At 39.6% G+C, this 17,353-nt stretch overlaps 1 protein-coding gene and 1 long non-coding RNA gene across 6 annotated transcripts in view; one reads left to right on the top strand and one right to left on the bottom strand.

Annotated features, from left to right (window-relative positions):
• The first annotated feature begins 5,694 nt into the window (after positions 1-5,694).
• Positions 5,695-17,353, top strand: part of pde9ac (phosphodiesterase 9ac) — a 19,257-nt gene continuing 7,598 nt past the window's right edge. For 3 of the 5 annotated variants that reach the window (XM_086036584.1, XM_086036586.1, XM_086036585.1), the window contains exons 1-15: positions 5,695-5,882; positions 6,065-6,227; positions 8,434-8,504; positions 9,150-9,227; positions 10,278-10,321; positions 10,425-10,479; positions 10,689-10,759; positions 10,849-10,936; positions 13,081-13,159; positions 13,229-13,303; positions 13,401-13,487; positions 15,688-15,792; positions 15,874-15,956; positions 16,154-16,367; positions 16,685-16,798. In XM_086036584.1, coding sequence (XP_085892710.1) covers positions 6,159-6,227; positions 8,434-8,504; positions 9,150-9,227; positions 10,278-10,321; positions 10,425-10,479; positions 10,689-10,759; positions 10,849-10,936; positions 13,081-13,159; positions 13,229-13,303; positions 13,401-13,487; positions 15,688-15,792; positions 15,874-15,956; positions 16,154-16,367; positions 16,685-16,798 — 1,233 coding nt within the window. In that variant the 5' untranslated portion in view covers positions 5,695-5,882; positions 6,065-6,158. The remainder of the gene's footprint in view (positions 5,883-6,064; positions 6,228-8,433; positions 8,505-9,149; positions 9,228-10,277; positions 10,322-10,424; positions 10,480-10,688; positions 10,760-10,848; positions 10,937-13,080; positions 13,160-13,228; positions 13,304-13,400; positions 13,488-15,687; positions 15,793-15,873; positions 15,957-16,153; positions 16,368-16,684; positions 16,799-17,353) is intronic. The other 2 variants (XM_086036587.1, XM_086036588.1) reach the window with 1 other exon arrangement.
• The window catches only part of LOC147144930 (uncharacterized), a 26,191-nt gene continuing 19,346 nt past the window's right edge, over positions 10,509-17,353 (bottom strand). The window contains exon 3 of the long non-coding RNA XR_015087561.1: positions 10,509-10,740. This is a non-coding gene — a long non-coding RNA (uncharacterized LOC147144930). The remainder of the gene's footprint in view (positions 10,741-17,353) is intronic.

The raw sequence follows: 17,353 nt of genomic DNA, 5'->3' as shown, positions 1-17,353 counted from the left end.
GCACGGTGTTGTGACTTTGTTGAGCAGTGTGCGTTGATGAACAGTTGTGCCATTCTTATTTACGTGTCGGTAATCACATTGCTTTTTTTCAAATTTGTATTCAAATCAATAGTGAATTGTATCTTTGTTATATAAATAAAAATATCAAGGCATCTCAGGATACTGCATCCTTGTAGCAGTCCCTGTCAGTCCGGCCAGGCGGGAATTTTCTCTGCACTCCAGATGGGACACTGTGGGCCAGGTATTTGACATAGTTACAGTTGTGTGGAACTGAGTCAGTTAAAGTTCGCGGTAAATGAATATGTTTTAAAAAGTTCAAAACAATTCCAAAATTGAAATCACACAAAAATAACTGCTCGAATTTAAAAAAGACATCGTCTAGTCGCTAGGCTATACGTGTGAAATATTTTTAAGTTAACTTATTTATGACGAGCTGTCCAATACCCACCCAGAACGAGAATGTGAATGTGACCTATCTTATGAGAAACACTGCACATCCGCATTAGGGGATCGTCGTACAAAAGATGAGAAAGCGGATTCTGTTATCGGAACTGTATGTAGTTGAGATGTAATCATCAGAAGGAAAGCACAAAAAACACACTCAAACACACCAAAAACAAAAGTGTCCTGGTCCAACGCTATTATCAGGATAATGTGTCGTCCCCTCAGATGTCCAGCTGCACGGCAAGGCCTTTTGTCATTGAAATGGTTATCATTTCATTGACGCCTTTTTCCGGAAATGTATCGCCCGGTTGTCTAAAGGTGTGACGTGTCTTTTGGATGACATAATCATATCAGCTTGTTTTGATGTAAGTTCCCTTCTCTACAAATAAAGGCTCCTGAATACACATTAAGAGTCAAACCATGTATCACGTGGATGTGTATGATATACAGTGGACTCCAACTATTCGCAGGGGTTATGGTCTAGATCAGGGGTCGGCAACCCGCGGCTCTGGAGCCGCATGCGGCTCTTTCATCCTTCTGTTGCGGCTCTGCATGGCTTGGGAAAATTAATTTTAAGTGTCTGACTGAAGTTATGTTATTCGTCTAAAAAATATGTATCATGTCCACTTATTAAGTCAAACTTTTTGGCCACTTTTATAAGTGCTCCTAGATCGGATACGTATCGGACTTTTTGCAATGTGACCGCAGTCTGAACCTCCAGGTCGCATTTATCCGACGTTGACGTCAGAGCCCAAAGAGATCGAATCTGCAGTTGCTTTGAGTAACTTTATTGACTTTACGTATATTTGACTTTGATTTAATCCCACTTGAAGTGACGTCTCCATGAAATGAGATCGAAAAAGCCTCGCCTCATAATTTCCTCCAAATACTGTATTTCTACCTCTGACCGAATCGCTCCACTGTCGAAATGCTTCAGTAAACACAACGTCGTGAGTGACGTCGTCTCTTCTTCTGCACATGTGGGTCATTTTAGGGACGCATTATGTTCACACACCTAAGAGACCGAGGTCGCATTTATAATGTAATATGAACGCTTACACCCAAAAAAATCTGATTTTTTTTTTCAAAAAAGACAGTAGCTTACAGTCCTGCGTAAAAATTAAAGTGACATCCTACAGCCCTGATTTGCTGATGCTGTGCGCAGAAGTGCAGGAGCAGAAATCTGATTAACCAGGTAAAATATATATTTAGGCAGTTATTTTGCAAATATTTATTTTCATGGTTCAGTGAAATAGTACTCGACACCACAAAGACAAGATATTTAGTGCTCAAACTGATAAACCAAGTGAAAGTGTGAGCTACTTCTTGGGTACTGATTACAGCAGAGGGCTATCAGTTTGATACGCACTTCTGCAATAAGAATTGTGCGTGAATTACCTTTAGTTATGTTATGATTAATCATTATTGACACACTATGTGGAAACACTGATCATGTTAATGATTTAATATGGTAGGGAGCAGATATATGTAAATATTCAACACTTTATTTCTACACACCTCTGCAAATGTTTTCATGTTCAAATGATCATTTGTACATTACTAGGAAATCACAATGTCCTATCACTATAAATAACGTGAGTTATTTTTAGAAGAGGTTTGCGGGCTACTCATGTAGTCCTTGGGGGCTAGCTGGGCACCGTGGGCACCCCTTAGGTGACATCTACAATAAACAGTACTGTACTTTGCCAATTAACAATGACTTTTTGCCACGTCACAGAACATCACAAATGGGCAAGTTTTTCCATTAACAGAGGATATGTTTAAAAAAAAAAAAAAACTGCCAATGGGTGAATTCCTGAATGCCAAATATGCGAATTAAGGTCCACTGTAATCATTTGAGGCGAAGTAATAAAAGTTTTAGGTTAGTCGTTTCACGTCACATTTTTCCTTTCACACACATTCATTACAGAGTCTCTTCCGTTGTGTGGCACTTGTATGGAGATGTCGGCAGTGGGATGCAGCAATAGTAATTAGCCTCGAGGGATATGGATCACGTCTGTGCATACGTGTGTGTATCACCTGTGTTAGTGTGTGTGCACGTGTGGGTGTGTGTGTGTGTGTTGCTGCATGAAGCTCTCCATCTCTAATTAATGACCTCCTACTCGCTGCCTGGTGGAGCATTTTCACTCAAGTCCTGTGGATGTGAAATTCCCCAGACGAGGGGAAGGGGTGACAGTATTGACAGTAGGAAAAATCTTAAATGGCTTTTGTCAGCGTTATAGGTCTTAGTAAAGAGGCTCAATGGAAATGGGGGGAAATTATATATTACACAGTGCTATAAAAATCATTGGATATAATTGGATAACACGATTAACAATACATTTACTTTGTACTTTCCCCATCGAAATGAATGTAGATGCCATTATATATATATATATATATATATATATATATATATATATATATATATATATATATATATATATATATATATATAAAATAAAATCAAGGGGCCACTCAGAGTGTGGCCACCACTTGCCCATCCATGATATATAGTGTATGTATATACTTATATATGTATACTTGCTAATAGCTAATAGCACAATTACAAGATGTCATGATGACTTCGACTAAATCAACTCCACTACTAGCATTGCCGGTTACATTACCGGTTATAAGGCCATGCGTTTCCCTCGTGATCAACACATTACAAAATGTGACCAAAAATACACCTGACTCTGAAATCTCTTCAAGTGCGTGCATGGCCCCAACTCACCTGACCAAACCATCTGGTGGGCTTGCTCTCAAGAAGCAGGTCAGCGCATGAGTGGATAGGGGATGAGGAGAAAAACAAGCACAGAAGAAAAAATGATAGTGTGCATTTCTATGCTGTGCATTCATGAAACAAAGGAAGCAACAGTTAGCAGGAGGGAGGATTAGACATGCAGGATATAATTTGTATGGTGAAATTGGGTCAAAAATAACCCAATTACGGGTCAAAAACGTACAGAACCCACACTTGTGTCATTAGATTAAATGAATAACCCCAACAGTTGGGTCAAATGAATAACCCCCCCAAAAAACAACCCAATTTTGGTGGAATTTTTAACGTGGTTTTGTGGCTAGTTCATGACCCAAAACCTTGGGTGAAATGAATAACCCACAAAACAACCCCAATACTTAGGGTTGTTTTCTACAAAATTACCCAATTTTTTTAAGTGGTTCTAGACTAGGGATGTAATGATTAATCGAAAAAATGGATTCAAAATCGAATCAAACTGCTTAAAATATGCATCGATATAAAATATAAAATAATTGATGCCATGTTACCCATACCCGCTCTCTCATGTCTCTGCTGTAAAGAAACTACATGCGCACAGGGCTGCCAAGATTAGTCAACTAGTGACAACGACGTCGACAATCAAAATTGTTGACAATTAATTTTAGTAGTCAATGTGTCGTTTATTTACATATTTAATTATTTGGAGCTGTGTTTTGTGCACGAAAATGCATCATCTCCAGGCGACTGTATGGCTGTCTGCGATGTATGTGCGCAGTAGTGGTAATCCAGGTCATCCGTGATGTAAACAGAAGCATTTTGTGGGTAGTTGAATTTCATGGCTAACCCTTTTTGTATACTCGCGGTTGACATCGAAGAGCAAGAGCACATGTGCTGCCTCCCGGTCACGGCGACCACACACCGAGTGTTGCGTTTTTGAACTCAGCACTCAAAGTAACACAACATAACCTGAAAAGACATAACCTACCTAGGTCATTGGAATATACTAATTTACAGTGCTAAAAAATTATGTTCCTCCTAATCTTTAAAGTTTTTTTTCCATTCCGGGTGCATACCAAGTTTTGAATGTGTTGATCAAATTATGCATACTAGAGAAGCAAAACAAAACGTTTTGGATTAAAGTTAAATAAAAACAAAAATTAAAAATTTATTCAAGTGTTTATTTTAGTTTTCTTTAGCAGAGTGCATTTCCCTAATTTTACTCAAATTATTTCACTCCCATTGATAAAAGGATATGTTTTATAAATATGTTTACAAGCAGAGCTGCATGGGCATTTTACAAAAAAATTGCGGTCCGTTTATCACCTTCCGCCTACAACTGGGGTGCAGTTCCACCGTCCTTTTATCCGCCATTTTGTCGGACCAAATAGTAAACGCCTATCAGTCGGTCCGTCTATCATTTTAAACGCGCTTCCGTTAGCGCTCCCGTCGACCAACCCCAGCTCCCCCCCATAAAAAAACACGTCATAGTCAGATTGTGCACTGTTGCGGAGAGCTAGGAATGTATGTGAATTTGGGGGAGTTCATTGGAGCACCTCAGTAGTACAAAACAGTGTGGCTTTACATTTTTCCTCGCTATTCATTGTCGTCAGACAGCCGGAGTAGGGCCGAATGCCGAGCGAAAATGAAAGAAAATGATTGAAATGGCTTACCGCTTCAATGCAGGTAGTGGCCAGGATCGGATTTGTCATCTGTAACACCATATGACCCCCAACGAAATGTCTACTACATATGAAGGTAAAAGGTTTCACCTTGCTGGCGTTAAACTGGTCTTTTGGACGTCTGCACAATTCGACCCATCATTCACATTTATTCCTTTTGCCCTGCTGATAGGGTTGCGTCAGGAAGGGCATCCGGCGTAAAATGCTTTGCCAGATCAATGATGCGAATCGAGCGTGCGCTTGATTTGCTGTGGCGACCCCTGAGGGGAAAAGCCGAAAGGATAACAACAACATTCACATTTATTCCTTTGAGTTTTTGGCTTCAAACGAGGATGATAACGAATAAAGAATACATCCTTCATATGTGGACGGTCGTAGTGTCTGGAGTTGTTTCTGCAAGTTCCATCGCAGCAGTTTGCGTTTGTGGACGGCTTCAGCAACACACTAGTGTAGAGACAAGCGTGGCAATAATTTTAAAAAAAATCTAATTGAATCGATATTGGGAACTGAACATCGAAAATTGAGTTAATCGTTACATCCCTATTCTGAACCCAAGTGTGGTTGGCCCCTTTTTGTTAATTATTAATGGTTTGCCGCATGGATACGTTTTGATCATCTGCTCAACAGAGGTATAAACCATCTATTAAACAATTTAATCAAATATGTTGTTACCCACCATGTTTCTGTGTATGTTCCCCTCAGCAAGAACAAGAGGCCAGTGACCACAGCATAGGATCACAGGGGGTTGTCTTATTTCTCACCATAGTAACGGTCCCCCGGCAACCGGCCAGGAGAGCCAGTTATATTGATGGTACACCAAAGCCCTGTGGCTCCCTCACACCACAGATCTGCATCTCCATCGCCGCGCTTTGCTCAGCGCCTCGCTTCGCCTCCTCCGGCCCCATCAAGCTGCAGTTTTCAACACCTCGCGTGTCTCGAAAGTGAGTCGACTGCAGCGTCATCACCCCGGGGACGTTACCTTTGCTCTCCGCTGGGGAAGCTGCACGCCTCGCACTGTGAGTATTAATAGCACCAATTGCTAATTTGACCTGTATGTGCTTTGTATTTCATCAACTTGGAAGAGAAAATAAGGATGATTACTTGTTGATATCTTCTGTTGTCCTCTTATTTTTGGCCATCATGGATGACCTTTTATCCCCCTATTTTTTTTTTTTTTTTTTTTTTTTTTTTGTGATAGGAAACCATCCCGTGTTCGCCTCCTCAACTTTGCCCATCAGTGCAAGACCAAGTCAGCATCGCCGCGGGCGCCTAAGAGGAGAGGGAGGTCAAACATGGGCTCCAGCTCCTCCTCCTATGCCCCCAAAGCCATTTATCTGGATGTGGATGGGAAAGTGCAGAAGGTGAGTCTGGAAAAAGAATGGCAAATAACCAAATTCCTAGTTATTGTAGTTTCAGTCGAAATGTAACTATCTTCTGCCATGCTTTGTTGTGATTAAAAAAAATGTAGAATAGATGAGTGATTCTCAAATTGTGGTACAAGTACCACTAGTGGAAAATTGTAAATCTATCTGGTTGTCTGCAAAATAATCACTTGATTAAATGTAAATGAGGTGAACAATATCTAAAAAATATGAAATGAATTCGACATATCAGAATGAGTCTTGTAACTATGCATATAGCCTGTTTAAACATATTTTATCCTGTTGGGAATTTTTTATCACTTTGAAAGTTGAATTGAGTTGTATTTAAATTTCATCTTGAGTAAAACACATTTGCATTGGATCTTATGAACTGTTTGTTATTAAACATTTGAACACACATTGTATTCCACTTTTATGTTCCATAACTGAATAATTATTTAAGCAGTCTTTTCCTATATTAAAGCACAGGATTCATGTTCAAAATGTGTAATTTAACAGTGGCTTACCAAAATATAGAATACACTTTTTAGGAATCAAACCACTCCCTTGTTTCTAATGAACACTTATGCTTACTATACTGTAACTGTATTTCAATGTAGGTCATTGTGCTGGTATTATGAGAGCCAAATATTTTTTTTGAGATGGAGCTCGGGGTAAAAAGTTGAAAGCCGTTGGAATAGATAATAAAAAGTGCATACTGTAAAGGAAATATTACAATAATAACATTGAATGCGCCTTGATGGAAATTAATTTTAAGAGCAGCACAAACAATATCAATTAATCAAAAATCAAAAATTAACAATATTGGGCAATGAGACAGGTTTAATGTTACATGAAAAACAAATACTACATGTACTGTATATGTATGTGCATGAGTGTAGTGGCCTTTGTGAATTTTGCGAAAATATGTGAATTTTCCCGGTGTATGTTACGGGCTGGTCCTGACAACCGGTCACCAGCAGCCGCCCACCCCATGCACCAAGCCCCACCCATCCCTCCCCCCACGTCAACGATTACATATATATACATATATAAAAATATGTACGAAGTATGAACATAACATACAAGTAATTCAGGAGGTAATTCAATTTAAAGCAGTATTCCCAGTTGAGTCTAATTTAAAGTTAACCACGCACTTAGCCCTACAAAAAAACAACTCCTCGCAACCAATAAATCCTGCTGCTTGTCCAGAACGTCTGCAGTGAGTGGGATCCAGTATCCAATGTAGCCATCCATCCATCCATTATCCAAACCGCGTATCCTCACAAGGGTCACGGGCATGTTGGAGCCTATCCCAGCTATCTTCAGGCAGTAGGCGGCGTACACCCTGAATTGGTTGCCAGCCAATCGCAAGTCCAAATGTAGCCACATTACAAATTGTGCTTGTATGATTTTATTTTCCAAAATGTCTTCTTCTTGTCATCATGTCTACTGCATAATAATGATGCACCAGTGCAATAGGCTCTGTTTTCATGATAGAAAATACAGTAACTATGGACTTTTTCTTTAGCTTCTCTTTACTGATTATAGTTGAAATCATATGGTTCTACTGCCTTATTGGGAGGCATTTCCCAAATACTTTAGCAATAAATCTACTATTATTACCACACCACAACATTACAAATGATTCTAAGCCAGAAACTGAAAAAGGCTGTCTCCACTCAGATGTCATTATGCATCATTGCAAGCGCACATACACATAGACCTTAAATGCAACACTTCTGCTAAGTGTTTCAAGTAGAGAGCTGCTGATGACACATGTCTGCTCAAGAGCCCAAACCCCGATATAGTGTTTGTCTGCTACACCTGCTTCTTTTCAAGGTCACAGCAAGATCACATCACTTGTTCTTGTTTGGTATTTCTTCCACATGAATGCCCATTTCTCTCACTATTCATGACATTGAATCACGCACTTACTTTGAGTTGTTGGGCTTTTCTTTTCAGAACATAGAAGCCTCTTTCAAAGTGGTCTTTCTATTGAGTTTATTCTTTATGCTTTGATTTGCAGAGTGATATATGAACACTTTGTGCAGCAACACTGAGGTCTTGTATTAAACAAAATAGCATCAAAGATCTTAACAGAGCCCAATGTATTGTTTGAGGTTTGAAGTGTTTATTTTCCTTGATATTTTTACTTCGCATTAAATCTTGTGCAAGAATGCAGCTGTGTGTGTGTTCTTCCCAGGTGGTGTTCAGTAGGCACTGCAGTCCATGTGACATTAAGGAACTTCTGTGTACCTCTTCTAACATCCCAAGGTTGATACCTTATGCTTTCTCTATCTGCATTTTTTCATGACAATTATGAAATTAGTGAAATCTTTTTTTGTAACAAAATTTGGGGTGAATATACATTTTGTACATAAATAGTATACTATATGTGTTGTGATGGGATGTGTATGCCTTCACATGGCTAATGTTTATACTTGTGCTATTGATTAAATGTTATGTCTTTTTTCCATTATATCTAATTTACTTATTTATTTAAATGTGAGATAACATCGTTATATGTGGGCCATTATATCTCCTGATGCAGGTCACCCAAAAGGAAATGGTTAGACACAAAGTACATCCAATATATATATATATATATATATATATATATATATATATATATATATATATATATATATATATATATATATATATATTATTATTATTAGAAGAGATAATAAAATATTTCGGCTTGCACTTCAAGCTCCAAACCACAAAGGGGCAGTGTATAGCTAGATTTATGTTTTTTGAAACTCATGTTAAGTTCCCTTTTAAGCCTTTTAAGGGTTTGTATTTATGTACGCTTAGAGTATTAACAAGGAGGAAAGGCAGTAAAGTTGACTATTTTCAAAATAATGGCTGAATGGATTAGACAGTATTCTAACCTTTCTTATTATGTGCCTCCTATAGGAACACTGCAATCATGATGGTGGATCCAGAAGGTGCCTTGGTCTCGATAGATCCCACCATGCCCACCAACTCTCCCAAGTATGCATACTATATGATACTTCCTCACTCACACTTTTTTATGTGATGACATCAGCCATTTGACTAACTTCGTTTACAGTTCAGACAGTTCAATGATCATGATGATTGAAATGATGTGGCTGTGTTCGGAAATAAACAATCACATTCGAACTCATGTTAATTGTGAGTCAGTATGCACCTGCCACGATAAAAAAGTGCTTTTGATTAACACCAAATAAAAGTCAGATGTTCTAGTAGACATTTTTTTTCTTGCTTTCTAACAGAAGCATGAAGATTTTGTGCTAACTCTCGCTACTCTTGGCAGCTGTTCATAATTATGTCCATCTTGTCTGAGAGCCCAGTTCCAGCTGAAGATTTTTTAATGTCATAAAAACACAGTATTTGAACCGGGGTGTGTAGACTTTTTTCATGCACATTTATATGATATGACATGACATATTTTCCATTTTCATCGTTTTTCACATTTTGAAAATCATTCATGTCACAATATTTTCCACCAAACGATTCTGGTAACTTCAGCAGAATTGTAAACAACCATATTTAGAACATATTAGAGATACTCACATTGAGAAATTGTATGAATCGCACGTGATTGTGCTGCTTCTTTTCTGTTTACGGTGACCTTGAGTGCCCTGAAAGGCGCCTATAAATAAAATTATTAATAATAATTATTATTATTATCATTATTATTATTATTATTATTGTTATTATTATTGTCGTTATTATTATTATTATTATTATTATCATTATTATTATTATTATTGTTATTATTATTATTATTATTATTAAGGATAAATTGGTAGTGACTATTTTTTGCACAGCCTTTACTTATCAAAAGTAAAAGTCTTTCTGCAACCTCAGCTTTTATTTATTCATTCATTCATTATCCATACCGCTTATCCTCACAAGGGTGCTTTTATTTATATAGTACATTAATATTAATTCAATGCATACTGATATGGCCCTAGTTTGTTTTGTCTATTAGCTGTAATACACCTTTAGGGAGAAAAAACACAAATTGGTATTAATAGCAATCTGCTTTGTTTGCAGCTCATTGTACAAAGTTGTCCCCCTATCTACTGGCCAACTTGGAGGTAAGTAAGCCTTTGACCACTACCGCATCCAGTCATGCATCAATAACAACAACAAAGGTGAAATTAGCAGGATGACAACTTTTTGATGTACTTGTGTGTGCAGAGAAAGAGGATATGTTTCAGAATGTGTTGTCCCAGGTGGCAGAGCAGTTCAGCAGGTGACACTTTCATGTTATGATCTGGCTGCAGCCGGCCCTTGCACGTACCTGACACACATACCTGACAGCACAGCTTTTCAAAGCCGCTTGCTTAAGCCCATTGAGCACAAGCTCAGTCACACGCCAAAACAATTGTCGTGTTGTTTATTTCCCCCTGTGCTGATTCCTTACTGTGCGGTTGTGAATGATGCATTGCTGTTTCCTCGCAGGGCATTTCGCATCAATGAGCTGAAGACTGAGGTCACCAACAGGCTTGCCATGCTGGAGAAAAGAGTGGAGTGTAAGTGGTTGATTTGAAGAAAAAGTCATTTCGAATATAGTACGACACCACAAACATGAAGTCTCTTAATTGCTGTGTTCACGTTTCAGTGGAGGGGTTGAAGGTGGTGGAGATTGAGAAGTGTAAAAATGATCTGAGGAAGCTTCGAGATGAGATGGCCTCAAGAAGTGGCGGCAGGTGACTGTGATGTTTTACATTGTTAATGTGCCCACTGGACAAAAGCCTTGGTTATATCTGCTAATCAGTCAATTACAGTGGTATCTTGAGATACGAGCTGTCGTTCTGACAATTTTTTGCTTTAAGCAAGCAAAAATTAGAGAGATGTCACTCTCAGTTAAGTTAACTGTCAAACTGAAAATAAAACAAAGGCAATTCCACATTGTGTATGTAAAACTGCATAGATTTGCCTTAAGCCTTAAGTTATCTTAATGCTACCACATTGTGGACAGGTGGCATAATAACACTTTGAGCAACAGATGTTTTCTAACAAATGAACTAACACATGTAGACGGTATATATTCTTTATCCTCCGTGAACGGCTTACACTATACTACGGAGGATTAATGAGGTGTTGCGAGCCTGTGACCCTCTCCATGTATATCCATATTCCTTTTATAATGCCCCCAGGTGGCCAATGCAAGCACAACAGCAGGAGCAGCACAATGTCCATTGACTTGAAGCGAAAGATGTAGCATAAACTGTTTGATTTCTTTACGTTCTGTTTAATTGTGTTCTAGTGTAGTAGAATGTTACAGCGTGCTATTTTCATTATTTAAAAACAGATTGAAAACATGTTGGTTTTGGGGGCTGGATTGCATTAATAGCATTTCCATTTGTTTCAATTGGGAAAAATGACACGTGTTTTGAGGTCTGACTGTTGTCACGGAACGAAGTAAAGGACGTCTATGATTAATCAATTGAGTAAAAAACAGTCTTCCTTCCTCCTGAATCTTATTTTGCATATTAGCAAATGACTCGGGTGTTTATTTACTCAAATGATGCTTGGTTGAAACAATATACAGTATATTACAATATTAACTAATTGTATCTCAGTATCACTGTTGCAACCTGCTGATGACACACTGAGTGGATCTAATTTCTTAATTGCAACATAAGGGGGCTTCTTGATGCTTCGATCGCAACCTGCAAATTCGACTACATGCGCATCGGGGAGTGAGCATAGAGGAGGTTCCACTGAGGAGCTAAAATCAAGAAACTGCTGTTTCCTTTGCGGAAGTCTTTTAGGTCCTCCATAGTGATGTATAAGGAAATGGGCATGCATTATTGAATCTTTGTTTTAGTCATTCCTTGATTATTTTACTTGGAATTTAAATACTTTGTAGAATATCACACTATAAAAACAGTTGGGTTAATAATAACACAATTTTGGGTCAAAAATGGACCGATCCACTATTTGGGTCAATTTGACCCACCTTCTTGCATTGTTTTTTAACAAAACAGCCCAATTTTTGAGGTTGTTTTGTACAAAACTGCCCATTTTTGGGATTGTTTTCTGCAAAAACAAGACAAAGTTGTTTTCCAAGTAATGGATCGGTCCATTTTTGACCCAAAATTGTGTTATTTTTAACACAACTGTTTTTGAGAGTACTCTGGCTGGTACTTACACTGGCTCATGGTTGCTTTTTGTCATATTCCTTCGGCCACATCAAGCAAATACAAAGTTTTGATAATTCTACACTTTTTTTTTGCATTCCTGGTAATGCCATGCCAATAATATGCAGCAAGCGAGGATTCAATTTCACTTAAAACTGTTTTTGTGGTAGTAATTCAGCCACCGCGACAACTGATTTGTGACACAAGCAAATGATGTGACGACATCTTTAAATTACATCTCCATCAGTTGAAGACATCGAGGACTGAATGTTTCATTTGTATTCTGTTCTCGACTCCTCTGTTCTAGGAATCTCTGGTGGGTGGGGCTAACATTAGCTTCATGCACTAGCTAGCTGGAGTGGATGACACCCCTGGCAACAAATTGTGGCACGGCGTCTAGGGGGATGGACAATATTATAGAGGAAATATAGTATTTACCTTCTCAACACATTATGGACAAACTCTTATGGGAAACATGTCAGGATCCAAGTGCTACAAATTCCTGGTTGCACGAGTTTGGTGTTGGGAGAATGCAAGAGGCCAAACCCTAAGATCATTAAACCTCTTGGGGAATGAACTTGAACAGAAATTGAGAGCCAAACCATTTCCATAGTTTCAGTCCCTGTGTCAGGTATGACAGCCATGTCTCCTTCTGTCCATAGTGTGTACATGAACCCAAATATGTTGCACTTTCTTGCTTGCTTTAGGATAAACTGCCAATGCAAATACAATTTCGACGATGGGAAGAAAGTCACACCGAGACGAGATGTCCCCAATTACCCAAAGGTGAGTTTGATGGGATGCTGTACATCCACAAGTGTAGATTCTTAATGCTTCTACATTTGTACTCGACAGTATACACTGTCTCAGGAAACTGTCGAGGCACTGAAGAAGCCAACGTTTGATGTTTGGCACTGGGAGCACAATGAGGTATAGTACAGTATGCAAAACCACTTCATCTAGACACAGTATCTTTAATGTTTTTAATTGAAGCTTTTCGCATGTATGTCTTTCTTTGCGGCTTCAGATGCTGAGCTGTTTGGAGTATATGTACCATGACTTGGGTCTGGTGAAAGAATTCAACATGAACCCCATCACACTCAAACGCTGGCTGGTAAGGAACAAGAACACACCAGATTGTGACAGAAATACAGGAAATCTTATTTCAGGGGGGAAAAAGTCATGGCCCGTGGGATGTTAGTGTACCTTAGTTCAGCAAGAATCAAAGGATACATAATGTTTTACTGTTCCTTTTCCCTTTTTTTTTGCAACAAATTAATGTTTAAAAAAAAAAAAAAAATGGGTGTCAAACTCAATGCCCAGTGGCCAGATGCGGCCAGCCACATCATTTTATGTGACCCGCTAAGGCAAATCAAAAATTCTGTCAGGAACATTACAGCGGGACTGCGCATGAGGGTGTTTTATTATATATTTAATATTAATGCTTCAAAGAATACATCACTCACTGAATTATTTACTAAACAGTGGCCATTCAACAATGCACATTGCAAATACCTGCGCACACGTGCATTTTTCAATAAATGCAGGACCCTATTTGAGTGCTAATGGTCATTTTCATTTGAGGCCATTCTCAAGGGCCAAAATAAATCATTTAAAATATCGCTCATCATAATGACTATTATGACAGTAACAGTACAGTCTTTGCTATCCATCCATCCATTTTCTGAAGCACTTAACCTCACCAGGGTCTCAAACGGTTTTTAGTCTGCGCAATAGTGGACATCATAAGATGGCGATGAAAAGTTCACTTTGTAATGTAGTTAGCCTCAAGTACAGTTGCTTGAAGCGTGGAGAATCTGAGCAAGTAGCCAGATTTAAAAGATAAAGAAAAATGCAACAGCCCGAACATAGCCATTTCTCACTAGTTCTTGTTCCAAATCACCCGCAGAGGCTCGAAAGCGGAGGCTTGCGTAGCTAGCTTATTTTAGCCAATTAGCCTGGCTCCGTAGTGCCGCTTTTGTTTACTTGACCTCCGCCGCTTAAAGAGTCCGCCATACCCGGTGGCTATCCATGGAGATCCCGCTGGTCGTGCTACCCCGTCGGGCATGTTGAAAGTGCTCGTCAATCGTCAAAACTGTCAATTTATACTGTAATCCAATGTCAATTAGTGCACACGATAAAAGTATCCAGCAGCGAAGGTATACGTGTTGTGTTCGCTGATTGTAACACTAGATGACACTGTTGATATGCAGATACCATTGAGATGAGCGAAGCAAAGAAGCGGAGTAATATAATGGTGACTGCTGAAGTGAAGCTTACGTGAAGAGCTTGCTTACAAGCTACTGTTGTGCTGTTGACAGCCTGTCAAGTAAATAGAACAAATTTGGGCAACACTCTGGCCTTGTTATTTGAGTCCTAACACCACAATAAGTACAGTTAAAAAGGAAACGGCACGGTTCGGTCGTCCTCACTCTCCTGCATCCAACCACTCCGGCGGACGGCTGCCTGAAGCCTCCAACCCCAAGGCAAGCCTCGAGGCAAGTCATTCAAGTGATTGTCAGCAGTGCGTGCACTCGTGAATTTTTCTTTGTTTTTACCGTAAGCCTCAATATTTATAAAAAAATATATACTGTTTGTGGCGGCACGGTGGGCCACTGGTTAGCACATCCGCCTCACAGTTCAGAGGTCGTGGGTTCGATCCCGGCTCCGGCCTCCCTGTGTGGAGTTTGCATGTTCTCCCCGTGCCTGCGTGGGTTTCCTCCGGGTACTCCGGTTTCCTCCCACATTCCAAAAACATACATGGTAAGTTGATTGGACTCTCTAAATTGCCCCTAGATGTGATTGTGAGTGCGGATGTTTGTCTCTGTGTGCCCTGCGATTGGCTGGCAACCAATTCAGGGTGTCCCCCGCCTACTGCCCAAAGACAGCTGGGATAGGCTCCAGCACGCCCGTGACCCTTGTGAGGATAAGCGGTCTGGATAATGAATGAATGAATATACTGTTTGTTAGAGTCGAGAAGACTACGGTTCTTGACCGGCTGGTTGTAATGTACAACCTATAATTCTTTTCAATCGACACGTGAAATCTGGGCGCATGCACAGTGCCACCCCAAATCCGGCATACTATACCGTCTTTTTGGCTGGTATGGGTCCTATATCCGATACAAATATTGACTTGGGACACCCCTACTAAGAATGAAAAAATGCTACCTAAAAATATGACTGCAAAATTTCAAATTTCATGATGACTTCAGTTCAACCCTGAAATTATTCCATTATTTCTTATGGGAAAAATAGCTACACAAATCTAAACCTATTATAAAATGGTCTTCTTTTCTCTTCCAAATTTTGCAGTTGGCCATTCAGGAAAACTACCGCAACAACCCCTTCCACAACTTCCGTCACTGCTTCTGCGTTAGTCAGATGATGTACGGCATGATCCACCTCTGCAACCTGCAGGTGCGACTTCCCATTTTTTGGGAACTCTGACCTACTTGGACCTCCAAATTGTGTATGTAAACTCTCACTATTGTTGTACAGGAGAAGCTGACTCTCACTGATATGGGCATTCTAATGACAGCTGCGGTGTGTCACGACCTCGACCACCCTGGATATAACAACACGTAAGATTTGCTATTCTACCTGTGGGTGTGTTGACTGATAAATCACTGGAGATGACTTTGAGCTCAGTATGTTTTGACACTGATGTCGCTGAACTGTTCAACTATTTCACCACAGGGAGCTTCCACGTAAGAAAACATTGCTGATCCAGAGATTGTTATCATGTTTTTTTTTTGTTTTTTGCTCTTGGTTTTCGTAGTTTGGAGAATTTTTGTCGCCATTCTAAAAGCATCCACCCATGTCGTATACCTATCAGGTATCAAATCAATGCGCGCACGGAGCTAGCGGTGCGCTACAATGACATCTCACCACTGGAGAATCATCACTGTGCGGTGGCCTTCCAAATCCTTTCCCTTCCCGAGTGTAACGTCTTCGCAAATGTGGATCCCGAAGCATTTAAACAGATTCGACAGGTGACTGGGCCTACAAATGTGCTCACCAGACACTTCATTAGGTACACCTATTACATTTATTGAGAGTCAAGACACAAGACATACTGCACAAGAGTAGCTAGAGTTGGATGGTTGCACAATAGATGAACAGATAATTGCCCAGTTAATATTATTGCAAATGCAGCATTAATTGTGAACCTGATACCTTTATAGAAGCAGTTATTTGACATTTGAATTGGATCTCATGAGAGATGAGTAACTAATCACATGGCCAACGCCTACTTCGCAGTTTTCAAGCCTACCTGAGCAAGAAGCTAACTTTGCTCTTTTGACTGCAGGCCATTATCACTCTGATCCTGGCTACCGACATGGCCAGACATGGCGAGATACTGGACTCATTCAAGCAGAAAGTGGATAACTTCGATTTCACCAATGAGGAGCATGTGACTTGTGTATGTACATCATGTCAGCACTTAACAGCACGAGCAGCACCATTGAATACTGTATATCCAGTTTTAGACAAGTAATGGCAGCAAGCAACATTATTAACGACAGTGAATATGTCCATGTTTTTGGAGAACACAAATTTGAGTGCACATAAAACGAACTGTCAACGGTTCTTGTGAAAATCTGTAGCTGGCTGACATCCATCAAATGTGTACTTTCATATAAGGCCACGGAGAAGTACTTGCAGTCAGGCATTACCTGTTTAATTTTCTTTCCACATAACAGTGTGACTGTCAAAAAGTCTACAAGTTAGTGGCAAGAAAAGGAAATTGAAAGTTTTTTAGTCTCAGCAAAAGCTCCCATAGCACAATTCTTGACAATATTGGGCTCTTTGCTTTAAGCTGCTGAGGCGCTAAAGCACAATAATTTGTGAGTGCAACCTCCTGTGTGGTCGTGGCTACGTTAAAAAAAAAAAGCAAAAAAAAAAACGATGCTCGTGCACTTTTGATTTGAGATCGGCTACAAGAGAGGTTGAAATCTTTAGTGGCTGATAGTGTCTT

This window comes from Filicampus tigris, chromosome 7 (assembly GCF_054856515.1).
Source record: "Filicampus tigris isolate MCC_2025a chromosome 7, RoL_Ftig_1.0, whole genome shotgun sequence".
In the NCBI taxonomy this organism is placed as follows: Eukaryota; Metazoa; Chordata; class Actinopteri; order Syngnathiformes; family Syngnathidae; genus Filicampus; species Filicampus tigris.
The sequence above is the reverse complement of the archived record's forward strand: the minus strand, read 5'-3'. Positions and strand labels throughout refer to the sequence as shown.